Raw genomic sequence first — 19,577 nt, 5'->3', positions numbered from 1 at the left:
TTCCCCTCTCAGCCCCGAGCAGCACCGGAGGAGCGAGGCCCCCGGAGCCGCGAAACCCCCGCGCTCCCCTCACGGTCCGCCCCCCCCCACCGTCTCCCTCACACAAACACGACCCGGGGCGGAGCGATGGAATGGGCGGGAAACAGCAAACGCTTTCGAATGGCTCAGTCAGCTGTCGATCATCATAACACCGCCTCTCATCGCGGCGTTCGTTATTGCTATTCGCCGGGCGGTGACGTCAGCGACCCGAGCGCGCCCCTCCCTCACCCCGCTGCGGGCCGTGTGCAAAGGCAACACAGCCGTTAAACGAGCCGCTGGGCGGAGCCAGCGATGGACGGGAAAAGAAGCGACTCGCCCATTGGGCACCGTGGGATGTTCAAACTAGTATGGGAGGCGGTGATTGGTGGCGACGCGGCGCGGCCCGCCGCCCCCGCCCGGGCGGGTCATTGTCTGGCGGCTCCTGAGGCGGGTCGGGCGCGGCGGTGGCTTTGGGGTTCGGACGGCGGCGGCGGTACCATGGTGAGGGCAGGGGCAGCAGTGCGGCTCGGGACTCGGGGGGCCGGCCAGGACTGCGCGGCCGGGCAGAGCCAGGCCCCGCGGGGCCGCCAATGGGCGCCGCTGTCAGCGCAGGCCGGGCGGGGGGAGGGGGCCGGGCCCCGGTCCGTGACCTTGGGTCCGGCCCGGCGCTGCCCCGGTGCCCCGTGCCCGCTGCCGCCTGGTTCCCGGGCAGGGGGTTTGTCCTGCCCTCCAAGTCTGGCCCCGCCGGTGCCCTCCCGCGCTGTCAGAGCGGTGCGGCGGCGGCCGGGGTCTCCTCGGCCGCTGTTTGTGCTGGTTGCGGGGCGGTTGGACGGGAGGAAGCGGCTGTCGTGGGCGAAACGTCGATCGAGGGGCCCGAACTGGCTCTGTCAACCGCCCGGCGCCTCCTCCGGGGTTACGCGGACACATCTCAGCCCACTTCCCGGGGAAACGGCCCGGTCCGAGGGGGAGAAACGGGGGATTCATTCTGCCCGCTGCCCCGGTCCTGTGGGCCCGCAGGGGGAATGGGGGCAGCCGGGTGTGGAGCTGTCAGCCAAGGCGGGCAGGGGAATGTGGGATACGGGGTTCCGTGGATCGGCAGGGTCACTGGGGAGCGTTCTCTGGTTCCGTAGGCGGGTTCTGTGGGTTTGCAGGGGCTTCCGGCGGTTCTGTGCAGCCGCGGGGATTCTGTCGTTCTCCGAAGATCCACGGGAGAGGCTCTGTGGGTCCGCAGGGGGCTTGGGGGGTTCTGAGGATCCACAGGTGGGCTCGGGGGGTTCCCTGGGGGGCTCCGGAGCCGGCGGTGAGGGCCCCGGTCTCTCCGCGGCAATGGAAGCACCGTTGGGTTATGCAACTCCGGCTGCCGCCAAGAACTTGTGCTCGGGGATGTCTGGGAATGTGCGGCACGAGATAAGAAGTTGCTGCTTTACAGGGGTTTTATCCTGTTTGAAGCAATAAGAAAAGGAAAAAAAAAAAAAGAAAGTTTGCCTGCCGTGAAGAAGCCAGCGGGTCAGAGCCAGGGAGGGAAGATTTAGCACGGGAAAGTGCTCCTAGCGAGGGGCTGTGGTGGAGAGCAGGGATGGAGATGCCACAAGGATTGTCCCAAGGTGGAGGGTGGGGAGAGAATTGCTTGGGATTGCCCCCTCAGGAGGGAGGAGTCCGGGAAGCCGCATCTCCCATAGGGAGCTGGAGCCACCTGGGCTGGGGGAACTTCCCATCGGGACAAACCTCAGGATTTCCACGGCCAGACCTTTCTTGCTCTTCGTAGTCAGCCCCCCTGTGGAAATGTCTCAGGCAAGCAGCTCCGAGCTGGAAAACCTGCTTGGGGCAGTGGGAAAGTTCACAGCTGGCCGATAAAAGCCCGCAGTGGGAACAGCCAGTGCTTTTCCCAATGCTGCTTGTTATTCCTGGAGCAAGGAAATATCCACAAATCCCCCTTGCCTCCCCCTTCCTTTCCCATAAATCTCCCTTTCCACCCCTCGAATCCACCCCCAAAACGCCCCCCTGGAGTTCAGGAGTTTGATGCAGCAATGTTTTCTCCTGATGAAAGTAACTCCTACAGAGGGGATTTGCTGGGTCCCCCATGGCCTCACCCAGCGCCCTCTGCTTGCTTTAATCACCTCGGGATTAATTAATGCCCCCTTGTGACTAATTTTTTTTTCCAATGTTTGAACTGATCCGTGTGTTAACTCCCACCTGGCTGGGATGGGACACAGATCTTGGACATTCCCAGGTTAACCAGCATCTTATTTTAAGGATTAATGTGCTCCACTTGCTCTCCTGGCGTGTCTGAATCCTTTCAGCTCCCTCACCATGAGCCAAAATTCCTCCTTTTTAGAGGGGATGGGGATTGTGGGATCAATATATTCTGGAAAAAGAGGGATTATGAATATTCAGGGTGTCTACAAGCTCTCTTGTCTTTCTGTGGGCTAGAAAACTTGTTTTTGGGGATTCTTATCTGTTTCTTTTTTACCTGGAGCAGATTTTGGGTTGCTGACGTCTTTCCCACCGGGAAGGTGCAGCTCCCTGTGCTTTCCTGCGTCACCCAGGGCTCTCACCTTCATTAGGAACAGCTCTCATTAGTGATTAGTGATGTCATAGGGGCTTCCCATATCCCTGGAATCCGTGGATTTCCTGGCAGCGGATGGGAGAGCCCGTTCTTTCTTCCTTGTTACTCAGCAACTCCCAAACTCTTGCCTTTGGCATTTCCACCCCTCCCAACTTGGTTTTCGTTAAATAATCCACCATTTCTGGGGCTCCTGGTGATTTCCCACTCTGGAGCAGGAGGGGAATTACCCCTGAATCTCCCAGGATTCACATTCCCATGTGCAGGAGCAGTGCCCTGCCCAGTGTCAGCGTGTGGAGAAATTGAATCTGAAAACAAACTGGGCTCACAACTGGAAAAGAACTGAACAATGGGATTTTGGGCTGTTTCCCCCCCATTTGGCATTTTCTGGAAAATACTGGGAATAGTGGCAGCAGGATGAGACCCCCGGGTGAGGGAGCAGCTGCTGCACCCTGAAAACCTCCCTTGTTTATCCCCTTGAGTCCGCGTGGTTTGAGCGGCCCTGAGTTGCCAGGGAGCTGCCAGCTTATACTGCAGCAGGTCCCTCTGGCTTAGAATTAACGAGATTGTTTGGATTCAGGGGCTGATTAGATTAATTAACGGGCCCCTTTCTCCCCCAGGCTGGCGGCAAGGCGGGCAAGGACAGCGGCAAGGCCAAGGCCAAGGCCGTGTCGCGCTCCCAGAGGGCCGGGCTGCAGGTATGCTCAGGGTGCTGGGCACCCCCACGCCGCTGCTTTGGGGTGAAAACGTGGGGGTTTGGCACTGGGAGGGGCATGGGGCCAGGAGGGGCTTGCAGAGGGGGTTTGCTGGCAGATGGGACACAGGGGATGGCAGGATTAATTGGGAGAAGTATTAGATTACATTTTATTATAATATTTCATATTATAATATTATATATTATAATATTTTATATTATACTATTATATAATATATACTTTAGTATAAGATTTTTACTTTATATTCTATTATAAAATTATATTTTTAAATGAATAATTATTATCATTAAAATACAATTATTTTATGCTATAAAAGGTATAACTTATATACACATTTTACATGTAACTTATATACACATTTTGTATCTTTTATGCTATACAAGATATAACTTATATACACATATACAGTTACATACATTTTAGTAAATTATATTTTATGAGATAAATATATATATCATAAAAATATGTCAATATATTTAATAAAAATATTATGTGTGACTATAACATATGTTAATACTAGCTATTAACCAGTAATAAATAAATTGGCTAGTGATCTGTTTGGAGAGTTGCAGCCCAGATCAGCCGTGCAGGCTGTCAGTATGCACACCGCGGGGGCTGTGGGTGTTAACGAGGTTGCTGATTGTCCCCCAGTTCCCAGTGGGCCGCATCCACAGGCACCTGAAGACTCGGACCACCAGCCACGGGCGCGTGGGAGCCACGGCAGCCGTGTACAGCGCAGCCATCCTCGAGTACCTGACCGCTGAGGTAGGGCCCCCTCCCTCTGCAGCCCCTGCAGCCCCCCTTCCCTGGCATTCCCACCACTCCTGCCCTCCTGCAGGTACTGGAGCTGGCTGGGAACGCGTCCAAGGATCTCAAAGTGAAGCGGATCACGCCCCGGCACCTGCAGCTGGCCATCCGCGGCGATGAGGAGCTGGACTCGCTGATCAAAGCCACCATCGCCGGAGGAGGTGGGCCTGGCTCCCTGCTCCTTCCTGGGGACACTGGGGCAAGGAGAGAAACCAGACAGGGATTGGGGCAAGGAGGGGAATGTAGGAAACCAGACAGGGCTTGGGGCAGGAGGGGAACGTGGGAAACCAGACAGGGATTGTGGCAAGGAGAGAAGGAGGGAAACCAGACAAGGACTGGGGCAAGGAGGGGAACGCGGAAACGAGACAAGGATTGTGGTAAGGAGGGGAATTTAACAGGAATTTGGCGTAAGCACCTGGGGTCACTGCTTGCCTCGATTCACACTGAGGAGGATCTGCTTGGCATTCACAAAATCGGGAATTGAGGGTTTTTTGCAGTTTCTTGGGAATTCTGCAGGTGGCTTCACAGGATTTCTCCCCCCCCCTCTCTGCAGGTGTCATTCCCCACATCCACAAGTCTCTGATTGGAAAGAAGGGACAGCAGAAAACGGCGTAGAGGGAGCGCGGCACCAGATCCCCCCGTCATCGTACTGTACCTGGGCACAGGAACATCTCGGGGACACGAGGGATTTTTTTAAGGAATAGTTGAAGGGAAGAGCGTAGAGGATTGACTGTAGAGGAAGCATTGGGATGGGTTTAGATTCTGAGTAGGACACACCACGGGCTGTGGGGCAGCAGCTGGGGGTGGGCGAGTGGCTCGGCTGCCCCCGAGTTTTATACAAAAATGGAACCCATAAACCATTTTTTACAAAAATCCAGGCTCTCTCCAGTGGTAGGAGGGGAGGGGGGCGGTTTGGGAGGGGGCTTCGAGACCTCCCCGGTACCTGAGAGGGACCGCCCACTATGCAAATGTTGGGTGGGTGGGGCGTGTCCCAATGCCCCGCCTCCCAGGAGCACATGGCCGGCTGTGTCCGTCTGTCCAGCCATGGAGGTGTCTGTCCTGGCCCAGCACAGGAGTGTTTGTGTGTCCGTCCCGCCCATCTGGACGGTGTCGTTCTGTCCGTCTGTCCCCGGGCCAGGGTACGAGCCGGCAGCAAATGGGAATGTGCGTGTTTGTCAGACAGGTCTGGCTGTGTGGGGGCCACATCTCCATCCCTCCGGGCCGTCTGTCTGTCTGTGACTGTCAGGGTCTGTCAGTCCTGGCTGTCCCTCTGTCCTGCCCGCGTGGGTCCTGCCCAAGCTCCCACCGAGCCCCGGATGTAGCAGCTGCATACGGGGGCGCTCCGAGCCGGGCCCGGAGGCGGTGACAGGGGCAGCCGCAGCCGGGCCGGCTCCTGCACTGGCAACACCGGGCGCCGGTTGCATCAGGCGTCAAGTGGCCCTGATGGCCGAGGGCACCATCAGGGCCTGCCCGGGCTCAGGCCCGCCCCGCCGGACTGCAGCGCCTGGGGTAGCCGCAGGACCGGTTGTGACCGGGGCAGGGGCAGGGGCCGGGCCGGGCCGGGGTCGGTGCCAGAGGGCCCGAGGTCGCACAATGGCGACGCCGGTCTGCGCAAGATGGCGGCGGCCGGGGGCGGGGCCGTCCTCGCTGCCCGCGGGCCGATCAGTGCGCATGCGCGCTCCGTGCCATGGCCGGGCGCATGCGTGCGCCGCCGCGCGCCTCGAGCTGCCGGGCCGTGCGGGAGGCACCATGCGGACACCACGGGGGAGTACGGCGGGGACATCGGTGTCCGACCGCAGCATTGCGCCGTGCAGGGCAGAGGAGACAGCCTGACCGACGGTTTAACTCCGGTAAGTGCTCGGCTGGCTGTGGGGCGCTACGGGCTGCCCCGGAGATGGATCCCAAGCTCCACGTTACGTAACGTGCTCCCCCTGCCCGACTGCAGTGGTTCTGGCTCCCCGCCCCCGTGGTCCGTATGACGCTCGCCATTGGTCGGAGCAGTAGCGGGGCGGGGCGAGGAGGCTATAATTAGAGGCGGCGCGGTAGGGGCCGCGTTCAGTCCATCGCTGGTGTGCTCGGGTTCTGCTGCTCCTGTGTTCTCCCGCTCTCCCCTTCCGCCTGTCGCCGCCCATCGAGCCGCCATGAACGGGCAACTGAACGGTTTCCACGAGGTGTTCATCGAGGAGGGCACCTTCCTCTTCACCTCCGAATCCGTGGGCGAGGGGCACCCAGGTGCGGGCCGAGCGGGGCTGGGCGGGGCGGCGATCGCGCAGGCGCGGCCGGGGGCGGGAGGGGGAGACGAGGAGGAGGAGGATGGTGAAGATGAAGATGAAGGAAGTGAGGATGAGGATGGAGGGGAATGAGGGTGGGCCGGGGGGGCGGGCGGGCGGTGACGCGGGCGGGCGCGCGCGCAGTGTGAGGCGGGCGCGCGCTCGCCGCATTGCGGGCCCGGCGCGCACGTGCGGCCCGCGTGGGGCGGGACACGGGGAGCGGGGGGGGAACCGGTGCCGCCGTGACTCAGCCGTGACTAAGCAGCTCCCGGTGCCCCCGCACCCCGCGGGACCCCCGCCCCCCCCCCCCCCCGTGGGCTCCGTTCCCGCGTGGATGCCGGCGCTAAGACAGGCCCGGTGACCCCCACACATACACACACCCCACGGAGGGCCGGAGTGCCGCCCTCAGCTCACCCCGCGCCCCCCGACGCTGCCGCCGGTGTCGCCCGGCCGGTGATGAAGTCCCGTGGGTCTCCCCGGATGTGCCGTCCCGCCGCAGCGGTGCGGTGGTTGGAGCCCCCCAGGGTCGGTACCGGCCGCTGCCGGGCTCTCCCGGTCTTTGTCCTCGCCGTTCCGGGGCACATGACCGTTAATCTGCGGAGGCGGCTGCCAACGCCCAGTGCCCGCCGCCTCGGCACACCCAGAACCCCTAAATCCTCTCAGCTCCGGCCAGTCGGGCACCCAGAGCACGTTGAGCAGCCCCCGAGTTCCCATCATCTCCGGATCCCACTCGGGCCCCACAGCGCCCCACAGCTCTGCTCCTTCTGACTCGAACACCCACAACCCGATGGCACAACCTGTGCCTGCTCTGGGGCTCTCCCCACGCTGCCTGAGGGAGGAGGCTGGGAGATCCCATTCCTCCCTCTTTCCCACCAAAAAGCATCCGGGGCATCCTCCTCCCCTCACCCAGCTGGGCGCTGCCTTGTCCTCGCCCAGATCCTGGCTGGAAGGTCGCTGCCAAGGACACCCGCAGTCCCAGGAACACGGGTGGCCCTTGGGACGCCCCCACCCACACAAAACCCCCCGGGAGCAGGAGGGAGCTGGTGTCTGGTGGGGTATGGCTGGAGCAGCCTTGGCAGGAGGCAGAGCTGCTGGGAGCTGGCGTGCTGCGGATTTGGGAAGCTGGCACACAGGTCTGATCCCCTCAGTGGTGCCACAGGGCTCAGCCTTAGTTGGAACTGGAGCTTAACTGGGACATGCCTGGAATTCCAGGCTGGGGACAAGGCGAGGGCTGTGTGCACCCTGGGGGGCTCCTGGGTCATGGGGCTCTGATCCCCGTGCTGGAGGCTCCGGAAGGAAGGGCTGTGCTCTGTTGGGCTGTCCCACGCCACCGTGACGCCTCCTGCTCTCCGTGTCCCCAGATAAAATCTGCGACCAGATCAGCGATGCTGTCCTGGATGCCCACCTCAAGCAGGACCCCGATGCCAAGGTGGCCTGTGGTGAGTAAGGGCACCAGAGGACAGCCAGTGGGTGACGTGGAGGTGACAATGCGCTGACGTCACCCTTGTCCCTGCAGAGACGGTGGCCAAAACCGGGATGATCCTGCTGGCGGGGGAGATCACCTCCCGGGCCAACGTGGACTACCAGAAGGTGGTCCGGGACACCATCCGGCACATCGGCTACGACGACTCCTCCAAAGGTGTGTCCCGGGCTGCCACAGCCCCAGCAACAGCGCAGGCTGGCACCGGGCTCACCAGAGCCCCCTTTGTCCCCCCAGGCTTTGACTACAAGACGTGCAACGTGCTGGTGGCCCTGGAGCAGCAGTCCCCGGACATTGCCCAGGGCGTGCACCTGGACCGCAGCGAGGAGGACATTGGTGCTGGTGACCAGGTGAGCCCCGGGGCCGTGGGCTCCCTGTGGGGGTGACTGAGGGCCGGGTGTGACCCCCTTGTCCCTGTGCCACAGGGGCTGATGTTTGGCTACGCCACGGACGAGACCGAGGAGTGCATGCCCCTGACCATTGTGCTGGCGCACAAGCTCAACGCCAAGCTGGCCGAGCTGCGCCGCAGCGGAGCCCTGCCCTGGCTGCGCCCCGACTCCAAGACGCAGGTGAGGAGCTGGTGGCTCCACAGAGCCCTCGGCAGCCCTGTGTCCCCGCCTGGCCTCTGACTGGCGTGGTGTCCCCCACAGGTGACCGTGCAGTACATGCAGGACCGCGGGGCCGTGATCCCCATCCGGGTGCACACCATCGTCATCTCGGTGCAGCACGACGAGGACGTGTGCCTGGACGAGATGCGTGACGCCCTCAAGGAGAAGGTCATCAAGGCCGTGGTGCCACCCAAGTACCTGGATGATGACACCATCTACCACCTGCAGCCCAGCGGCCGCTTCGTCATCGGCGGGCCCCAGGTGCAGCCCGGGGCAGCGTGGTGGTGGCAGCAGTGACACTGTGCTGGTGGTGGTGGTGGCATGGTGATGCTGTGGTGCTGAGGGCTGGTGGCAGCATGGTGACAGTGCTGATGCAGTGATGGTGACACCCATGGTGGCACAGTGGTGGCAGTTACCGTGGTTCAGCGGTGGTGAGAGTGGCACAGAGGTGGTGTGGTTATGGTGGCAGCGGTAACGCCATAGAGGTCGCAGCACAGTGACGGTGGCGCTGGTGGCAGTGCAGACAGGGTGGTGACGCTGCTGTCTGTCCCCACCAGGGTGACGCGGGGCTCACGGGCCGCAAGATCATCGTGGACACGTACGGGGGCTGGGGCGCGCACGGCGGCGGCGCCTTCTCGGGCAAGGACTACACCAAGGTGGATCGCTCGGCCGCCTACGCCGCGCGCTGGGTGGCCAAGTCCCTGGTGAAGGCCGGGCTGTGCCGCAGGGTGCTGGTCCAGGTGGGTGCTGCCTCTGGGTGGGTGCCGATCCTCCCTCTGGGGCTCCTGGGCTCCGGCCTCACCCGCAGCCCCGTTCCCCCGCAGGTGTCCTACGCCATCGGGGTCTCGCACCCCTTGTCCATCTCCATCTTCCACTACGGCACCTCGCAGAAGAGCGAGCGCGAGCTGCTCGAGATCGTCAAGAAGAACTTCGACCTGCGCCCCGGGGTCATCGTCAGGTAACGGGCGCGGGGGGCTGTGCCGGGGGGCGGGGCGGGAGGGGGTCCCTCCCGGAGCAGCCCGGGGACCGCCTGGCGCCTGGACCCGGCGCGGAGCCGCTCGGCCGGACGGAGAAGGCGCGCTCGGGGCGCGGACGGGGTAAGTATCCGCCGGAGCCGAGCGCTTGGAGCTTCCCCGGCTCCTGCCCGGGGGCGCGGCCCGGGAAGCTCCAACCGCCCCGCGGGGCGGGGAGGGGGCGGAGGCGCCGCTGCGGAACCCCCGGCCAGGCAGGGAAGGAAGGGGCGAAGGCAGGAGCCCGGGGCAGCCTCACTGAGTCGGGAATTGTGTATTCCAGGGATCTGGATCTGAAGAAGCCCCTCTATCAGAGGACCGCAGCCTATGGCCACTTTGGTAGGGACAGTTTCCCTTGGGAAGTGCCCAAAAAACTAAAATACTGAGAAAAGAGCATTGTTAGGGCTTTTCCCCCCACTCCCGCGGGCGTAGGTTACAGAGAAGCCCGTGGGCTCTGGGGGAAAGAGCTCCCGGCCCCCCCCCAGGCTCCCTGGCCCCCCCATTGTCTCTCACCATCGTTTTGGTTGTGTGGGGACCACGTGCCTCTCCTGGAGCCCCCCCTCGTGTCCCCCCAGTTCCCTCTGGATGGTTTTTAACGAATCTCTCTTCACTCCGAGCTGTGAGATGGGGAAAAAGGCCCAAGTGCCCTCTCTCACCCTCCCCGTGCCCCCACAGTCCCTCTGTGGCAAGGGCCCCCCAATCTGGGTCCCAGCAGTCCTGCTGTGGGGGGATACTCCATTTTATCACTCCCCTTTTTCCCCAAATTCCACTACATCAGGGGGACCCCCATCCTGCTGCAGCGGGGGACACACAGCCCCCCCGTTCTGGCTCCCTGTGTGTCCCCCCACAGTCCCCATTCCACTGGGAGGATTCTCATTTTGGCTCCCCCAGTCCCGCTGGTGGGGAAGACACTTCCCATTCCACCTCCCCACCCCCCGGGACCTCGCTGGTGCTGGGTTTGGTTCTTAACCCTCATTTTTAACCTCTTTTTGTTCCAAAAATGCACATTTTGGGGGGGGGGGCACGCTAAAACCGACCCCCAACCCCCCCCCCCCCCGAGGGTTCGGTACCAGAGGAAAACATTTTATCGTTTTTTTTTGTTTTTTTTTTTTTTGGGGTTTTAATCCAAAAGCTGAAGCAACTCCCCAACTGCACAACCCCCCAACCCCCCAACTGTGTCCGGATTTTGGGGGGCAAGGGGAGGCATTTGGCGCTTGATACTTGAAGGTTTGGTGTATTTATTGTGCGCCGAGGCGGGGGCGTGAGTACAGAGAAGCCCCCGCGCTCAGCCGGCAGCTCCTGATCCCCGACGAAAGCCCCCCCTTCCCCTCCCCCGCCCTCCCCCCAGCCCCCCAGCGCTTTGGGGTGAAACGGGGCGGGATTGGGTTTGTTGGACCGCCGGGGGTGCCCGGGCGCGGCGCTGGTGGCCGGTGTGGTACAGAGAAGCCGGCTTGTTTACTGCCCGCCCGGGCTCCGGCCCCCAGAGTGCCTTGGGGGGGGGCATGGGGGGCTTTCCCTGCCCTTGAGGATAGAGGGTTTGGTTTTTTTTTTTTTCCTTGGTTTTACTATTTTCGGGAGGTTTCGTCCGAATGTTTTGATCCACTGAATCCAAAAATGAACTCAAAAAGAAAAAGAATCTCAATAAAAGCGATGGGTTAGACGGAGCCACCTTGAGTGTGTGGGGGGAACACAGGGGCAGCTGAAGGATTTTGGGAACTGAAGCAGTGGGGATGGAGAAATTGGGGTGCAAGGGAAAGTGGGATTTGGGGGAGGAGATGGGGACAAAGCGTGTGTGGGGGAACGGGTGGGGGAAGCGGAGTACAAGGCAGGAATGAGCATTGGGGCAACGGGTATGGGGGAAATTGGGGTTTGGGGAGATAATGGGAATGGGGAAACAGGTATGGGGGAATTGGGGTTCAGGGGAGATGAGATGGAGGAACCAGGAAGGGAATGTGGCTGAGGGATGGAGGGAAGGGGGCACAGTGGGGAACGCACAGGGAAGGAGGGGTAGATATGGGGAGAATCCGGGGCACCGGGGGGAAACTGAGGCACGGGAGGATTTCTGGCTTACAAAACTGCATTTATTGGGGGTGTTCAGAGCTCTGGGCCCCTCGGGGCTCCCCCGTCGCCCTCGGGCCGAGCCTCCTCTTCCTCCCCGCGCCAGGTGGCGAAGGCCACTTCCTGTGCCAGGCGCTCCGGGGCCGGGCGGCCCAGCGCCAGGTTCCGCAGGGCAATCAGCGTCATCAGGGCACTGCGGGGACAGCCGTGGGCACTGGGGGGACACGGGGGACGCCAGGGGGACACGAGGGGACGGGGGCTCTGGGACTGACCTGCGGCGGAAGAGGAAGAACTTCCTGCGGAGGAAGCGGCGCAGGCGCTGGGCCAGGCCGGCCTCGCGCTCCTTGCGCTGCTGGCGCTGCTCCCGCCGCAGGAACAGCGACACCAGCGGGTCCAGGGGCGCCCCCGCGGGCAGGGGCTCCCCCAGCAGCGGCCGCAGCTCGGGGGGCAGCGGGGCCTGCTCTGGGGGCAGAGGGGAGGGACTGTGATCCCCCCAGCTCGGTGCTGGCGATTCTGGGGGTCCCCGTGATCCCCCCCTCAGTCTGGTGATGGGAACTGGAGGTGTTACTGTGATCTCCCCACCCCAGTGACAGGGACTGGCTGTCCCTGGCATCCTCCCATGCTATTGCTCTCCAGAGAATGAGGTGACTGGAATTTGGGGTCCCTGCTCTCCCCCCAGCGTCAGTGACTGGGGTCTTCCATGATCCCATCAGTCACCAGGGGCTGAGCTGACGGAGCTTTTGGGCTCCCCCAGTGCTACCCAGGGTGTGATGTGATGGGGATTTTGGGGTCCCGGGAAACAAGGCCTCAAGGATTTTGAGGTTCCCAGGTGTGAGGTGCCAGGGGCGCCCAGGGCTGGGTGTTTGGGGGGTCTCACCGGTGCCCAGGGCTGGGTGTTTGGGGGTCTCACCGGTGCCGTTGCGCACGCGCTCCCGCAGCTCCTGCAGCCGCGTCAGGTTCTGCTCCAGCTCCAGCGCCGTGGTGTTCACGTACAGGTACATGTAGCACGAGGGCTCGGGGGACACCGTGTGCACCTTGTGGTACTGCCCTGCTGGCACCTGGGGGAACGGGATGTCAGCACCCCTGGGCACCCCAAAACCCACCCGGGGAACCCCCAGCCTCACCTGCATCCCCTCATCCTGCAGAGGGACCCCAGCCTCACCTGCATCCCCTGCCCCTCGTGCAGGGAGTGGTTCTGCTGCTGCTCCACCAGCTCCACCAGAACCTGCCCCTTCAGCACCCGCAGGCTCGTGTTCCCCAGGTCCTCGCTCACAAAGTTCTCCAGGTGCAGGCCTGGAACGCAGCTGCCTCTGTACCCCCTGTACCCCAAACCTCCAGGACCCCCCCGTTGTGCCCCCACATCCCTCCGAGCCTCAGGTACCCCCATGTCCTCCTCTCCACCCTCCCACGGACTGCAGGGACCCCCCTGTACCCCAAACCCCCCCAACCTCAGGACTGGTACCCAGCCCCTGAAGCCCCGTGCCCCCCACTGCCCCCTCCATGCCCCCCCGGGCCGCACCGGGGAAGTCGGCGATGAACACGGTGTCCGTGTGTCCGTCCAGCTGCGCCTCCAGCTCCTGCAGCCGCTGGCGCCACGGCGACAGATCCACGAGCAGCGGCAGCAGCCACGGCGTGGGGGTCCACGGGGACCAGGGGGCGCGCACCAGGTCCACACGGGGGTCCACGAGCCTGGGGGGACAGGGGCTCAAAACCTGCAGTGCCCCCAAATCCCTCGTGCGCCCCCAGACCACTGCTGGAAGTGACAGTGCTCATGGCACAGGGGACCATAACAGCACATGGGGTCCACCACAGCTGTGGGGACAGGCCACCCCCTTGTGGCACCCCCACGTGTCCCTGTGTTCCCCCAAACCCTGTGTCCTCCCTCCCTAATGTCAGCTGGAAGGAGCAGCAGCAGCACCCACAGCTCCCAGACCAGAGCCACCCACAGGTCCCCCATGGCCCTGTCCCCTATGGCTCCTGTCCCCCATGTCCCCCCCGTCCCCCGTGTGCCACCTCTGCTGGAAGCGCTCGTTGATGGACACCCAGACATCGAAGTAGATCTGGGGCTGGCTGATGTTGTAGCGCGGCAGCAGCCGGCTCAGGCAGGCCGAGTACTGCTTCAGCATGTCAGCGTGGTCCCGCCAGCGCCGGCTCTGCGTGAACGCCTGCCAAAATGGGGAAACTGAGGCACGGGGACACTGGGGCACGGGGACACTGAGGGACAGGGCAGCGCCGCGGGGAAACTGAGGCACGGGGCAGTGGCAAGGAAAAACTGAGGCATAGGGGAATGAGGGATGGGGGAAATGAGGGATAGGAGAAAACGAGGCTCAGGGGCTGTTCCATGAGTGATGGGGAAACGTGAGGAGAAACAGAGGAAAAGGGGAAAATGAGGGATGAAGGAAACTGAGGCCCACGGGGGAAGTGCCTGCATTTGGGAGCTCTGGGGGTCACTCACCCCTGGTTTGAGGTAGCCCACCTCCCCGGTGAGCCCGTCCCTGTAGGTGATCTTGACGTGCTGGTGGAAGCGGGAGTGCACCATCATGTCCCACGAGTAGCCGTAGAGCCCGTTGGTCCAGTTGTTGTAGCCCTGGGGGGACATGGGGGGTCACAGAGCACAGGGCTGTCCCCACCCCAGGGGGACAAGGAGGTGACAGGGCCCCCAAACCCCCCACCATTCCCTAAATGCCCCTCCATCTCCCAAACTGCCCCCCAAATGCCCCAGTCCACCCCTGTGCCTCCCAAACTCCTCCTCAGCCTCTGGAGGTGTCCCCAGAGCACCTCCCCAGTCCCTCCCCGTGCCCACCTGGGTGATGAAGTGCGAGTAGGGCAGGAAGAGCTGCTCCAGCACGTAGAGGATGGTGAAGGCTGCGGCCAGGTGCTGGCGAGGCCGAAGGCCCCCCCGGGCTCTCCTGCCCCCATAGTGGCAGTCGGGGCTGGGCTGGGGGGGCTCCGTGCTGGGCAGCCAGGCCTGCAGCCGGGGGGGGCAGCGGGCCACGAGCCCCCGGGGCCACTCGGGCCGGCAGAAGAGCCCGTTGGTGGCCAGCATGGTGTAGGAGAACATGCCTGGGGAGGACAGTTAGGGACCGGGGCTGGGGGCGCCCCTGGCTGGGACTGGGGATGTCCCTGCAAAGAGCCAGGGTGATTTGGGGTATCTGGGCACCCCTGTTTAGCACTGGGGGGGTTTGGGGACTGTGGAGGGGGGAGATCAGCCCGGCTGGGGGTGGCCGTGGGTGCCATGTCCAGGCTGGGGCTGCTCTGGGGGTGCCCTGGGCACACTGGGGGGGTCTGGGGGTGCCTTTTCCCCCCTCACCGATGCTGAAGAGCTGGGAGTTCATGCAGTGGAAGTAGGTGACGAAGACGAGGGCCAGGGGCCGCGTGGCGTCGAAGAAGAGCAGGAAGCCGGCGGAGAGGTCGAGCACCAGCCCGCCCCCGTGCACCACCAGGCGGCTGGTGAGCTCCTCCGACAGCACCAGCCTGGCCACGGAGCCTTCCTCGGCATCGGCCCGGCCCCAGCCCACCCTGCCCCGCCCAGCCCATCCCATCGCCGCCCTCACCTTCCTCCTGCTGTGCGTCACGCTCCTCATCCTCAACCCAAACCCATCCCCCTGGAGCCCTCCTCATCCCATCCCCAGCCCAGCAGCCCTTCTCCCTTCCCCATCATCATCATCATCATCATCATCATCAAACCTCCTTAACCTCATCCTCCAACCCAGAACCCTCCCAAACATATCCAATTGATCCCATCCCATCCTATCCCACTGATCCCAATCCCATCCCATTGATCCCATCCCATCAATCCTATCCCATTGATCCCAGTCCCATCCCATCGATCCCATCCCATCAATCCTATCCCATTGATCCCAGTCCCATCCCATCGATCCCATCCCATTGATCCCAGTCCCATCCCATTGATCCCATCCCATCCTAATCCCATCCCATCTCCCATCCCAGCTCCACCTTCATCCTCATCCCCTCCCCATCACCCCCTCCCCATCCTCACCTTTGGACCCCTCAATTCCACTGCACCCTCATTGACCCCCTTCACCCTCCTCATCCTCACCCCTGGCCCCCTCCCCTGCCCTGCCCTGCCCTGGCCTGACCTGAAGGGTGCAAAGAGCCAGTGTCGGGCGAGGGTCCCCATGGAGAAGCCCCCGACCCAGTCAGCGTCCAGCTTCTTGAGCCCCGCGATGAAGTACACGATGAACACCTGGGGGGGCATGGTCAGGGGGTCCCGGGGGGGTCCCGGGGGGGTCCCGGGGGTCTCTCAGGGCAGGGACACCCACCTGGGCACGCAGCAGGGCGTAGTTCCACAGCGGCACGTGGGCGTTGCGCTTGCGGGGCCGGAACAGCCCGTCCACGGAGCTGGGGGGACACGGGGGACATTGTCACTGTCCCCAGCGTGCCACCACTGCCACAGCCCTGGGGACACGCTGGGGACAGAGAGCCAGGCCTGGCAGCAGGACCTGTCCCACCAGGCAGGTGCACAGTGCCACAGGGATGGCCCCTGGGGACACGGCACCATGGGCACCTGTGCCACCCCCTGAGCACCCAGCGCCACGGGGACCTTGGAGTCTGGGCCGCCCCACTGGGACCATGGTGGCGCAAGGGACCCCACACGCTCTGCCACCCCATGGGAACCCCAGCCCCATGTCACCCCCCTGCTGTTCCTGGGATCCCCCGTGTCCCCACAGCCCCCGGTGCCCACCCGTAGCGGTCAGCGCCCATCAGTGCCAGCTGGAAGCCCAGCAGCCCGTAGAGGTAGGAGTGGTTGTTCCAGGAGGTTTTGTCCAGCAGCAGCAGGTACCAGTAGGGGCACAGGAACGCCACGCAGCTCAGCCGGTAGCAGCAGCCCAGCATGATGCCCAGAGCCCCTGTGGGCACAGGGCCCCCGGTGTGTCCCCTGTCCCCTCCTGCCACCTGTGCCCAGCCTCCCTCTGCTCCCCTGCCCATCCAGTGCCCACCCCAGTGCCCGTCCCAGTGCCAGCCCTTGCCGTGGTTCCTGCCCACATCTCAGCCCCGTTCCTGCCCCAGTGCCATCCCCATTCCTGCTCTAGTACCAACCACCCTGATCCTGTCCCCATCCCATCCCCATTCCTGTCCCAGTGCCACCCCTGATCCTGTCCCCATCCCATCCCCATTCCTGTCCCAGTGCCACCCCCGTTCCTGCCGCCGTTTCCACCCCCGTTCCCCCGGTTTCCCCCGTGCCCGTACCCAGGAACATGATGGTGTAGAGCAGGTACATCCAGTCCAGGGGCAGCGGCGCCAGGAAGGGCAGCAGGGGGAAGCGGCAAACCTCCAGCCCGTCCAGGTACCGCTGGTCCAGGTGGCCCAGCCCGCGCTCCTGCGGCACGTCCAGGGCCATCAGCAGCCCTGGGGGCACGGGGGGCACGGGGGGCACTGGTCAGTGGTCACTCGGGCAGTGGTCACTCGGTCGCTGACCGCTCCTCTCGCCCGGGCCATGGCCGGACCTTTGCTCCGATGCTGACGTGTCACGGCCGGACACCGCCGGCCCCCGGGGATGGGGGACCCCCGGATCCCGGCCCCTCTCCCCATCCCCCGAGCCCCCCAAGGTCCCGGTGCCCCCGAGTCCCCCCGGATTCCCGGTGCCCCCGGACCCCCAGCCTCCCTGTGTCCCCCGAGTCCCCGCGGAGCCCTCCGGAGCTCCCCCATCCCTCCCGGGCCCTCCCGGGCTCCTCGAGCCCATGCTCACTCCGTTCCCCCGGTGCCTCCCGGTGTCTCCCCGTGCGCGGCCCCCCTGTCCCGGTGCCCCTCAGAGCCCCTCGGTCCCCCATCCCCCGGTGTCCCCCGTGCCCTCCCGGTCCGTCCCAGCCCCGGTTCCCCGAGCCCCCGCGGTGCCGGTCCCCGCTGACCGAAGGCGGCGCGGAAAGCGCCGAGCGCGGCGGGGTCCTGCGGCCGGTGCAGCAGCCGCACGAAGCGGTGCCAGCGCGTCAGCTCCCGCAGCTCGAACCCCAGCAGCCGCCGCGCCAGCCCGGGCCCGGTGCCGGTACCGGGGGCCTTGGGGGTCCCGGTGGGGCTCGGGGGGGGCTCCGCCGCCTCCCCCCGCTCCGGCCGCCGCCGCCGCGCCGCGCCTGCCGGGGGGGTCACAGGTCAGGGGTCACCGGTCGGGGGTCGTGGGGGTCCCGGGGGTCCCGCGCCCCCCGCCCCGCTCCGCACCCGCCGCCGCCGCCATCGCCGCGACCCCGCCCCGCCCGCTGCACGTGACAGCCGCGGCCACCAATCAGCTGCGAGGAGGGCGGGGCAAGAGTGCCACACCCCGTCAAGCACCGCCCACTTTCCCTCGTTAAGCCCCACCCCCGGGACCCCCGGGACCGGAACCGGGACCCGAACCGAGACCCCCGGGCCCGCTCCAAACTGCCCGGACCCGCCGGGACCCCCGCCCTGACCCCGCCCTGACCCCGCCGCGCCCCCGGCCCGCCCCGGGCCCGCCCCCGGCGCTGCCGCCGCTCCCGGAAGCCCCGGGCGGGCGGGGCGGGTCCGGGGCCGCCGCGGGAGCGGAGCCGAGAGGGGCCGGACGGACCATGGTGGGGACGGGGCACCGGGGGCACGGGGGCGACAATGGGGGGCACCGGGCGGCACCGGGGAATGGGCACGGGGGGCACCGGAGGGGGGTACAGGGGTCCCCGGGATGTGCGGGGGCTCCGGGGTGTGCGTGGCGGAGCAGCCGGGGTGGCACCGGGGTCTGTGGGGTGTTTGTGGGGGGGTCCTGGGTACACGTGGGGTCCCGGGGGTGCCCCTTGAGCCCTGCCCGGTGTCACCGCCGGGGGTCCCGGGGGTCCCGGGGATGTCCCTGAGCCCTGCCCTGTTCGGCAGGCGGGGGTCCCGGGGGGTTCCCCCGTGGCAGACGGCGCGGGGGGCTCGGGGCGCGTGCGGGCGCTGCAGCAGGAGGTGCAGGGGGTCACCACCATCATGAGCCAGAACCTGGAGAGGATCCTGGCCCGGGGGGAGAACCTGGAGCAGCTGCACAGCAAGAGCCAGGACCTGGAAGCCACGGTGAGGGGGGCACGGGGGGCGTGAGGGCGGCAGGGGGTCACCACGGTGGGCAGGGGGCCACCAGGATGGGCAGGATTGTCCCCAGAGTGGCAGGGCTGTCCTCAGGACCTCATCCAATGTCCCTGGGGTGGCAGCTGGGGTGCCCAGGTGACAGAGGTGTCCCCAGGGGCTAAGGGCTGTCCCTTGGATGGCATTTGGGTTCTCCAGGCTGTCAGGGCTGTCCCTGGGGTGGCATTGTGTTGTCCCCAGGGTGTCAGGGCTGTCCCCAGGGCTGTCCCCAGTCCCTGAGCACTGTCCCTGCAGTCGGAACACTTCCGCACCACGTCGCAGAAGATGGCCCGGCGCTACTGGTGGAAGAACGTGAAGCTGCTCATCATCCTCGGCCTCGTGGGCGTCATCATCCTCATCCTCATCATCCTCCTGGCCACTGGCACCATCCCCACCTAGAGCCACTGTCCCCACGGGGACACGGCCACCCCAGGGACCAAATACAGACGGGGGGAGAGACAGCGGGACTTGTGTGTGTGTCTATGGGGTGGGGGACACGGGGGGACACGGGGGGACACGGGGGGACACATGGGGTGAGATGGGCATGGGGACATAAGGGGACACGGGGGGACATGGGGAGGACACAGGTGGTGAGATGGGCATGGGGACATGAGGGGACATGGGGGGACACATGGGGACATGGTGGGGGACACAGGCATGGGGACATGGAGGGGACAGGCATAGGGACACAGGAATGTGCGTGGGGACACAGGCCCCAGGGATGTGGGGACACTGACGTGGGGTCACGAGGGGGACACGTGTGGGGACACTGGCATGAAGGGATGTGTGTGGGGGGGGGGGGGTGGTTTTGTGCCGTGCCAGGCACCGAGGGACAAAGGACAGACACTGTGGTGGCACTGCCACCCTCGGAGGCTGGGGAGGGGGGGAGAAGGGGAGGGGCAGGGACGGGGAAACGGGGGGGGGTCCCGGGGGTCCCCAGGGACCCGGACACGGGGTCCTGGTGTGGCCCCACATCTGCGGGGACCGG

At 64.7% G+C, this 19,577-nt stretch overlaps 4 protein-coding genes across 4 annotated transcripts; 3 read left to right on the top strand and 1 right to left on the bottom strand.

The window, feature by feature from the left end:
• Positions 1–315: 315 nt before the first annotated feature.
• LOC129131765 (histone H2A.V) lies at positions 316–6,336 on the top strand. Its single transcript, XM_054650770.2, has 6 exons — positions 316–519; positions 3,202–3,279; positions 3,949–4,062; positions 4,136–4,265; positions 4,658–5,954; positions 6,050–6,336. The coding sequence occupies exons 1-5, from the start codon at positions 331–333 to the stop codon at positions 4,717–4,719; spliced, it is 573 nt and encodes a 190-aa protein (XP_054506745.1). The 5' UTR covers positions 316–330; the 3' UTR covers positions 4,720–5,954; positions 6,050–6,336.
• MAT2A (methionine adenosyltransferase 2A) lies at positions 6,202–11,136 on the top strand. Its single transcript, XM_054650760.2, has 9 exons — positions 6,202–6,336; positions 7,736–7,813; positions 7,891–8,013; positions 8,092–8,204; positions 8,280–8,423; positions 8,505–8,723; positions 9,020–9,202; positions 9,287–9,420; positions 9,756–11,136. Exons 1-9 carry the CDS (start codon positions 6,246–6,248, stop codon positions 9,856–9,858), a joined length of 1,188 nt encoding a protein of 395 aa, XP_054506735.1. The 5' UTR covers positions 6,202–6,245; the 3' UTR covers positions 9,859–11,136.
• Positions 10,563–17,787, bottom strand: GGCX (gamma-glutamyl carboxylase). The gene is made up of 15 exons (XM_077191802.1): positions 17,705–17,787; positions 17,401–17,619; positions 16,742–16,900; positions 16,236–16,401; positions 15,814–15,892; positions 15,631–15,737; positions 14,841–15,004; positions 14,334–14,593; positions 13,986–14,117; positions 13,544–13,695; positions 13,050–13,219; positions 12,693–12,823; positions 12,441–12,588; positions 11,803–11,992; positions 10,563–11,723 (listed from the first exon to the last, which is right to left on the bottom strand). Exons 1-15 carry the CDS (start codon positions 17,718–17,720, stop codon positions 11,567–11,569), a joined length of 2,250 nt encoding a protein of 749 aa, XP_077047917.1. The 5' UTR covers positions 17,721–17,787; the 3' UTR covers positions 10,563–11,566.
• Positions 17,746–19,050, top strand: VAMP8 (vesicle associated membrane protein 8). The gene is made up of 3 exons (XM_054650776.2): positions 17,746–18,072; positions 18,362–18,541; positions 18,845–19,050. The coding sequence occupies exons 1-3, from the start codon at positions 18,070–18,072 to the stop codon at positions 18,986–18,988; spliced, it is 327 nt and encodes a 108-aa protein (XP_054506751.1). The 5' UTR covers positions 17,746–18,069; the 3' UTR covers positions 18,989–19,050.
• The last annotated feature ends 527 nt before the right edge of the window (positions 19,051–19,577 follow it).

Source organism: Agelaius phoeniceus, chromosome 30 (genome assembly GCF_051311805.1).
Source record: "Agelaius phoeniceus isolate bAgePho1 chromosome 30, bAgePho1.hap1, whole genome shotgun sequence".
NCBI classification, from domain to species: Eukaryota; Metazoa; Chordata; class Aves; order Passeriformes; family Icteridae; genus Agelaius; species Agelaius phoeniceus.
This window is presented reverse-complemented; position numbering and strand designations above follow the sequence as displayed.